The sequence below is a fragment of the Scomber scombrus genome, chromosome 18 (genome assembly GCF_963691925.1).
Source record: "Scomber scombrus chromosome 18, fScoSco1.1, whole genome shotgun sequence".
NCBI lineage: Eukaryota > Metazoa > Chordata > Actinopteri > Scombriformes > Scombridae > Scomber > Scomber scombrus.
This window is the reverse complement of record NC_084987.1, coordinates 15,315,357-15,324,485: the sequence shown is the minus strand read 5'-3', so window position 1 is coordinate 15,324,485 and position 9,129 is coordinate 15,315,357. Positions and strand designations below refer to the sequence as shown.

Sequence of the window (9,129 nt, the reverse complement as noted above, 5' to 3'; positions counted from 1 at the left end):
CACACACATAAGGAGATGACCACATTGTTAATACAGCATATACACATGTACACAGATACATCTACAGACATGCTACACACATGTTCTGTGCACACACGCACATGCACACACAAATACATACTTTTGAGCAAAAAAAACATGTTTTTATCTACAGTATTTATGTGTTTTTTGAAATGGAGACGCTTTGGAAAGAGGTCAAATTAAAAGTCTTTTGCATCAAAGATGGATAATTTAGCTTATACCAGTGCTGAACTACATGTATCCTGACTAAGAAGACCAGTGAATAGAGCAAAACCTTGTTTGGCCATCGAGGTATCTCTACTGTTTGAAAGATAGTTTCTCAGCAGCCTCCTATAGTTTTAAGTTTTTCTTTCTCTAAGACTGTGTTTAGGTCATTAAATACCGCTGTAAGGGTGGTATATAATTCTACAATAAAGTCTTTGTGATATATCCTTGAATAAGAAGTAGATTTACAAACTGAAATTCATCCTGAGATAGATGATTAATTAAAATACCCTCACATACAGTACAGTTGGTGGTTTGAAAGAAAACCACAAAAGCAGTTTTCCTGTTATTTACATGTGTATTTTTGTAAGCTGCCCACCACACTGAATGTAATATGAGTTCTTTACTAAGTGTAGCTTATTTTCATTAACTGCATTGTTTCCAAACCTTACCATGTCAATCGTAGCTGTATGAATTGTTTTCTAAATGGTAATGTATGATACTTAACTTTGAATGCTACCTACTTGTACATATGAGGCAATGTCAGCAGGAGTTGGAACTTACTACTTGTTTTATAAAAGACAATTTTAACTGTTGCAAGGATCATTTTGAACCCAGCTGAAGTCATTAAAACACATGAACAGATAATAGATTTGGGATCATGTGGAGATTACAGCGGGCAATGTGCAATATGTGGATGTTTAGCTGTGTTCCACTTTAGATATTATACTCATTTGACTGTAACAGAGATACCGTGTGTTTGTACTGTACAGAAGAAAAGTATATATAAAGAATACAGCCACTATAATATACTGTATAAAGCACTTTGTTACTTTCATTTATCACCCACATATTTCTATTATCATATCATATGTCTGAGCAGGAAATTATACCACTGAGAGGACAGCAGTGTTGTTAAGTTTAGTGTAGCAGATGCAGCATTTTACATAATTTTCAAATAACTAATAATAGAGCAAACCAGCTGTTCAAATATGCCACTGCTTTGGAAAGCATAAAGCTTAGTCTTCAAGTGATATTTTTAAATGGTAAAGCAAATTATTACGACAAGAATAATATGTGCAGCTACAGTGGTAAATGCTTTGTTTTTCTAAACTTGTGAATTATTTTATTTCTGCCTAAATTATAGAGTTTAACTTCTGAAGTGATTGATGTCCATTTAAGGCCTATAAAGTGTTAAGTCTGTATTTTGTATTGTATCCTTATGATGCTGACAAATATAAAGGGTCATATTTTTTGCCTGAATGTCTGTGTTTTTATGATTTGATGGAAAAACTGATTTGTAATGGTTGCTGATATGCTCATGGAAATGTGTTGTCTTACTGAGAAATAAAACCATATGAACCACTCTATTATTGACAGTACAAAAGAAATCACATCAAAGGCTTTTTGTGTCTTTCCTGCATTGTTTATGCTGTAAATAACATCATATGTCTTTACAACTTGCTTACAACCACAGCTGAAACGCCTGCTATTGCTGTAACCAGTTTTATTTTCCCTGCTGTAGCAAAATCTGAGATTCACATTTGTTTTAGTGAGATAAGCCTGGATCTATGTGTCTCTCTGCTGGACACAAACACACAAACACACAAACACACACACACCCTTACCTTGCTGTGTTTTTAGGCTATCACAGTCCTTTGTATTTCAATTTCAAACTCATTCAGCAGTCTTCTAACTCCCATTGGCTGAATGTGTTGTGCAAACACTTTGAGGAGTAATAAATTCTTTACATTTTAACTTAACCTTGTAGTGCACGAGTTGGAAAGTGGAGTTTGATCTCCTGGTGAGTGGAGGAAGCTGCTAGACAAACATGAGATTCTTGGGATCGTCCTCAGGTAATTTGTGATACGCTATATTGTTGACACTTCAGCTCAGATACCGTCCGCCTGGATTGAAACAAAGTCTGACACATTTTTAAAAGGTGAGTTTATTAACAAAATAACACTATCCAACACACAGCCTGACGGCACTGAGAAACTGAGTCGTAGCTTTTACTTTAACTGTTTGATTCATAATTTACGACATAAGTGAAGTTGATTTTTTGTTTTTCTTCAACACTGGGTGTCAAAAAATGCTTCATAAATTAATAGTTGTGTTAAAGTGCAGAATTTGTATACCTAAATTAAATTATTAACTGCGTTGAACTTTAGTTTAATGCTCACAACAGCAAACTTATTGAAAATGTCTCTCGTAGCTGACAAGTTTTAAAATATTTTGTCAGATTATGATACAATGCGAGTTATCAAATTGTTATCTAGAAAGTAGATGTAAAATGAATGTGGCAGAGAAGTAGAAAGTAACATAAAATCGAATTTGCACTTAACGACTGCACACAAGTACATGTACTTTTTTCTTGTCACTCTTATCACTGTGCAGTAATACTTATATCATGATGTTCCAAATTACAACTTAATTATGGTGTCAAGAGTCAAGATGTTAAATGGGCATGAATCAAGTGCAGCTACAATAAAAAAGTGTTATGTTTTCAAGTTGAAAATAAAATAAAATAATAGTTTATTCATTTTGTGGTTTCCAGATGACTGTTGACCTTGCGGTGGGGCACCTGAGGGCCAGCATGCCGCCTTCTCCATCTCCCTCTCCAGGGGGGAAAGCTACCCTAGTTACTGTGGACATAGTGGTACTGGTAGTCTATTTTGTGCTGGTGCTGGGTGTGGGCTTTTGGGTAAGTATTTAAAAAAAAAAAAAAAAAAAAGTTTTACTTCTTGTCAGACAGTTGTGGACAGTTCTTGTAAGTTGTTTTGATTTCACAGGCTTAATGTCTTACAATGTTCTGTACAGTATTTAGCACAATTCAGTGCCTCTTTATCACATGCCCCTCTCCTATCAAGCAATGCTACAAATGTCGTTCAACAAGAACAGAACTGACTTGTCTCATACTTATTGTATCAGAAGTTGCTTGTTACTTTTTCCATCTCACCTCTTTCAAGCCCTTCTGTCTACAGAAGTCTGTGTTCACTTTTCTTCTTTTGTAGACTTCTGTACACTTCCCTTACTGTTTGATAACCTGTATTCTTTATCCTGTTATGCACATTTTCTCCATGCTGCATGAAAAAACCTATACTATTATCTACTATATTTACTAGTATTTTCTTTTCTTCCTCCTGTTATAGAGAAGAATCTTTGTGGTTGTCATTGTAATGTATGTGAGCTTCCACACTCATTTTACCCTGTCATTTTGGTACATGGCATAATACTTGATTGAGGTGTCCCACCACATAGATGTTGTTCATGACACTAATAAATGCTTTCTCAGGTAATCTGAACTGGCATTTCATCTTCAGTTGTACCTTCAAGATGTTCTCTAACGTTTTCTCATATTTATACCAGTCTATGTGGAGGACCAAACGCAGCACAGTGGATGGATACTTCCTGGCAGGGAAAAGCATGACCTGGTGGCCAGTGAGTCAAGCATTTTATAGTTTTCTGGTTGCCTGATCATTTCAGAAGCTCCTCTGGTATGAATTCAAGCGTGTTATGTGAACTGTCACACTGACTGAAAGCCAGTATAAAAGTAGCAAGACAAATCTGGAGCTGCTATTTCTAATCTGTAAAACAGGCAGAGGCAAAATGTTGCAGTTCTGTGGTTCAAAGTGAATGCTGAGAGGATTATGATTCTGACTCTTATCCATATTTAGGTGGGTGCTTCTCTGTTTGCAAGTAATATTGGCAGTGGACATTTCATCGGCCTTGCAGGGTCAGGAGCTGCAGCAGGAATTGGGGCTATTGCATATGAATGGAATGTAAGATATTGTATATAATCTCTTGATACAGATAAATGTAAAACCAATTTTGGTATGAAGTATTACTCATAGTCAATATTTGGTATTTGACAGGGTATGCTGATGGTGCTGCTGCTTGGATGGCTCTTCCTGCCCATTTATATTGCCTCTGGTGTGAGTTGTCGAATTATATGAGATATGAGATATCACACAGACACACATATGCACATGCAGGTCATCATCTTGGGTGTCTTTCTTCTCCAGGTGACGACAATGCCAGAATATTTGCAGAGGAGATTTGGTGGGAGAAGAACACAGCTATTTATAGCCATCTTGTCTTTATTCATTTACATCTTCACAAAGATATCGGTATGAAAAAAAAATGTTTTCCATGCTGTGAATATTTTTGTGCATGCATATGTACATATTCTTGAAGCTGGTTAGTATAGAACACATCCCCTCTGTAACATAATATTTGTGTTTGTATTTTCTCTCTTGTATCTATTGTGCTGGCCAGGTGGACATGTATGCTGGTGCTTTATTTATTCAGCTAGCCTTACAATGGAACATCTACCTGGCTGTGGTGCTGCTGCTGTCAGTCACTGCTCTCTACACTGTAGCAGGTGACCTTCCTCCTTGCTGCAACACTTAAAACTCTCTTGATTATACACTGTAAAGGTTTAGACATGTGGGTACTGTCTTTTCTGTGTGTCACTGGCTGGCAGAGTACAGAGTGTGTTGTGTGTTGTGTCCCAGGTGGTCTGGCTGCAGTTATCTACACAGATGCTGCTCAAACTGTTATCATGCTGGCAGGAGCTCTCACTCTTATGGGCTTCAGTAAGTCAAATCTGACACTTATACTGATGACACCCACCCCTGCCCATCCCTCTACATTGCATTATGTCTAACCCTTCTGTCCCCATGTTGAGGCTTTGCGGAGGTAGGAGGCTGGAATGCTCTGATGGAGGGTTACGCCAACGCCATACCCTCAATCCGTGTGCCAAACTCCACCTGTGGCATCCCTCGAGATGATGCCTTCCACATATTCAGAGACCCAGTGAACTCTGATCTACCATGGCCCGGGGTCCTCATCGGCATGTCCATCCCCTCTATGTGGTACTGGTGCTCTGATCAGGTAAGAATAATAAATAAAACCTTATTTGTTTAGCACTTTTTCAAACAAATAAAAGAAAAGCATTTATAATTCAGGTGTAATGTAGTGACTAAAAGAATAGTAAAAAATCATACATTACACATCAATATAAAAAAGTACTGCTAAACCTGAGACAACAGAGGACACAATAGCTTTTAATCAGATTTATGTAGTTCCATACTGTCATTTCACTGTTTTAAGTTGCAGCAACTGCTTAGTCATTTAATTTGTTGGCACCTTGATATCTGCCATGCTTCTGCATAATAGCAAACTATGTGTTTTTGTTTCCATTCAGATGCATGCCACTGTAAGCAGGCCCCTATTAAAATTTAATTAATGCTGTAAATTCTAATGACTTATTAACCAACAGTCCATGGGGGTTAACTGAATGTTAAGTGAGTGGTTATGGTTCTCTGCAGGTGATTGTGCAGCGCTCGCTGGCTGCCAAAAACCTGACACATGCAAAAGGTGGTTCCCTGCTCGCTGCATATCTCAAGATTCTGCCATTCTTTGCCATTATGTTGCCTGGCATGATCAGCAGGATACTTTATACAGGTGGGAAATGCAACTGGAAAAATGTGCTTGATTTACACTGATTATGCATCTATGTATGACTCTAGATAATATTGAATTCATGGAATGTTGGTGCTTTGTGAGTTTTTATATTTCAAGTGATGCTATTAAGAAAACTAAACAGGATGACCAATTGTGGATATTTGAGTTTGAATGTTGCTATGTCTCTTAATGATGTGTGTAGATGATGTGGCGTGTGCAGATCCTGAGTTGTGCAAACAGATCTGTGGCAATGCAGTAGGTTGTTCAGATACTGCCTACGCCAGACTGGTTATGGAGCTGCTGCCTGCAGGTGAGATGTTCTCTCTATCAACACTTCCTGCTGTACCGTTGGGTCTATATAAACATACCAGAAACAGGATCGTGTCTAGATGGTAAGCCTACAATTGCTAAACTCTTGCAGGATTGGGTTGGGTATAGTTGTTACCTGGATGTAGCTCCAGTTCTATGAGTATATGCGTAGCCCTATAACAGGCTTCACTATTTGTTTACCCTACGAGGCTCTGCCTTAGCACCTGGGAAAGATCTTTGCACTCACTGCCCAATCAGGAAGTAGAAACCACACAGCACCCTCCCAAGAGCCCCAACGCTAGGGCTGCTCGTCGACCTTTTGTGCATTTGGGTTTCACACCAGACTGCAAAAGGATGTTATTTGAGGATATAATACCCAGTTGTCTGGTCAGGTAGAACACCACCATAGCAACCATGGTGTTGTCTGAGGTGCTTTCTACCCAGCTGCGAGGTGAAGTGGCAGAGCATTTTCTGAACTGCTGTTAGCTCCAGCAAATTGAGGTGGTTGGGATACGCTCAACCATGTGCCTCCCACTGATGCCTGGTCCTGGACATAGAGAGGGACACACCCCAACTGTGCCCCCTCTCACAGATGGCTGGATCAGTCCCAAAACATCATGTCTCTCCACAACAGTGCAAGGACAGAGAGCTTGCACTATTTGTCTTGACTTGGGTGTAGTTGAATCTGCAAGAATCAGTGTTGGAGGTTTCTTATATGCAGCAACCTTAGGCACATCTCCAGGTGAGCTGCTGACATCATGACAAGGAGCAACAGGACGCTCCCTGCCAGTACAGAGGTCGTGGACCTAACATGTTGTGTCAGCTGCAATAGCACCTCCACGCGTTGCTAGTGTGTGCAGAGTCAAGGACTACTGTGCTGAATCAAGTGTGCATGTGCAAGAGTTTCACAAATCTACAGTTACCATCTAAACAGACACAGACTCTCTTACTCCTATCTGTGTTTTTTTTCCTCTCAGGACTGCGAGGTCTGATGATGGCAGTGATGATTGCTGCCCTCATGTCTTCTTTGACCTCCATCTTTAACAGCTCCAGTACCATTTTCACTATGGACTTATGGAAGACTTTCCGAACCAGTGCATCTGAGTGGGAACTTATGATTGTGGGCAGGTACGTGCACAAATATATACCATATACTCTACACTGGTTTAAACATTTGTAAAAGAAAAAAAAAAGAAAAAAAACCCTCTCTATAGAGGACTGTCTGCTTTTTCCACTTAGGGCTTTAGCATACAGTTAAAACCTTCTGAAGAATATTTTATCCCCAGTTGGACCATCTAGACCTACATTTAAAAAGTAACCACAAATGGCATTTTAGTGCACTTTGGATGAAATCATCCACTAACTTACATGTTAAATTATTATATTTTTCTGTCATGCTTACCCAAGCCGTGACCCATCAGTCCACATATTTCAGTAATGACTTTTCCACATGTTCTTTTCTATCCTTTCTATCCACACACTGCTTTAAAACCAAAAAGTACAGTTCTGTTCACTTACACATCTCAAAATCTGTAGTTTCCTTGTGTCATGTCTTCATAACTGAACTGCTTCATTCTCATTAAAAACAAACAGGGTGTTTGTGCTCGTGCTGGTTGTAGTGTCTGTGCTGTGGATTCCTGTCGTCCAGGCCAGTCAGGGTGGGCAGCTCTTTATCTACATCCAGTCCATCAGCACCTACCTACAGCCCCCTGTCTCCATCATCTTCCTCATGGGCTGCTTCTGGAAGAGGACTAATGAGAAGGTGAGTTGTGTAACTTCATAGTCTGTCTGATCGAACCACAGACTGACCACAGAGATTTTTAATAATTGAAAGAAATGACAGCAGAAGAAAGAGATCCTGCACAGTGCCAGTGTTGGGGCTAGTTTGTCTTATTCTGAACAGAGGCAGATAGAATCAAGTTTAACTGAATGCATCGCTGTGTGTTTGTCTTTGTGTCTCCACCACAGGGTGCATTCTGGGGCCTGACTGTTGGCCTGTTGGTGGGCTGCATCCGCATGTTGCTGGACTTCATCTACCCAGCGCCCCTGTGCTACGAAGAGGATGAAAGGCCTGCAGTGTTGAAATATGTCCATTACCTCTACTTCTCCATTGTGCTGTCCTTAATCACCCTGATTGTGGTGGTTGTAGTGAGCTTGGCCACAGAGGAACCCAAACCGGAGCAGGTGAATCAGCTTTTATCAGATCTATAATGAAGTTGTCTGGTTATTTTTTTTGTTTAATTTTATTTTCACTCATATTGAGCATTAGAAGAACATAAAGACTTGTGTTTGGGTCATAAAATAAGTTATGTTAAACAAACCAATTTGTCAAGAGTCAGAATGTCTTACCTCATTCCATTGTGTACATCCATTTTTTAACTTTTGAATTGCCATGGTGTAATAACACTATTGCTATTATCATTCTTTGCAATCTTCTTATAACGTCGCTCTACAGCACCACTAGGTGTCAATAATCCTTCAGGGTACCTGATTTTAGTTTGCTGTACAGATTTAAAAAATGTGACCAAACCGTTCATAATTGAGATTTTCTCAGTTTAAGTTTTTGGCATGTCATTTTTTTTTTGTGTGGAATAGATTAGTCGTCTCACCTGGTTTACAAGGTTTGACCCAGTGGAGCCCAAAGAGCAAGTGTTCACAGTGGAGGGGAGCATTAGGATCTCAGAGGCGGTGACCAGTCAGATGGATGAGATGGAAATTACAGGAACAGAAGGAGAGGGCAGCAATGGAAACGCATGTCACCACAGGAAAGGTGGGTCTCAATGTTGTTTGTCACAAAACTTTTCCATTTGACCATTTGTCATGCTGGGTGAACACACCCACTCAACTATGCTGTGTTTTTCCCTTTCCCCTCCTGAACTCTCTATAGACTCTACATCCTCTGTAGAGTCCAGTGTGCAGAGCCAGTCCATGCTGATGTCTGCCCTCTGCTGGCTGTGTGGGATGGAGAGACGGAAGGAGGGAGAGAATAATCTTGTGACGCCTCCTGTACCTGAGGAGACTATCTGCTCTCTGATAGAAAAGCCACGTCTACGAATCTTTGTCAATGCAAACCTCATCATTAGCCTCTCTGTAACTGCCTTCATCATTGGCTACTGGGCTTGACGG

At 39.8% G+C, this 9,129-nt stretch overlaps 1 protein-coding gene across 1 annotated transcript; it reads left to right on the top strand.

Annotated features, from left to right (window-relative positions):
* Positions 1–3,636: 3,636 nt before the first annotated feature.
* Positions 3,637–9,126, top strand: slc5a11 (solute carrier family 5 member 11). The gene is made up of 14 exons (XM_062439289.1): positions 3,637–3,666; positions 3,903–4,007; positions 4,101–4,160; positions 4,251–4,355; positions 4,504–4,609; positions 4,743–4,823; positions 4,916–5,121; positions 5,559–5,694; positions 5,897–6,004; positions 6,981–7,131; positions 7,597–7,765; positions 7,972–8,187; positions 8,599–8,773; positions 8,891–9,126. Exons 1-14 carry the CDS (start codon positions 3,652–3,654, stop codon positions 9,124–9,126), a joined length of 1,869 nt encoding a protein of 622 aa, XP_062295273.1. The 5' UTR covers positions 3,637–3,651.
* Positions 9,127–9,129: the final 3 nt, after the last annotated feature.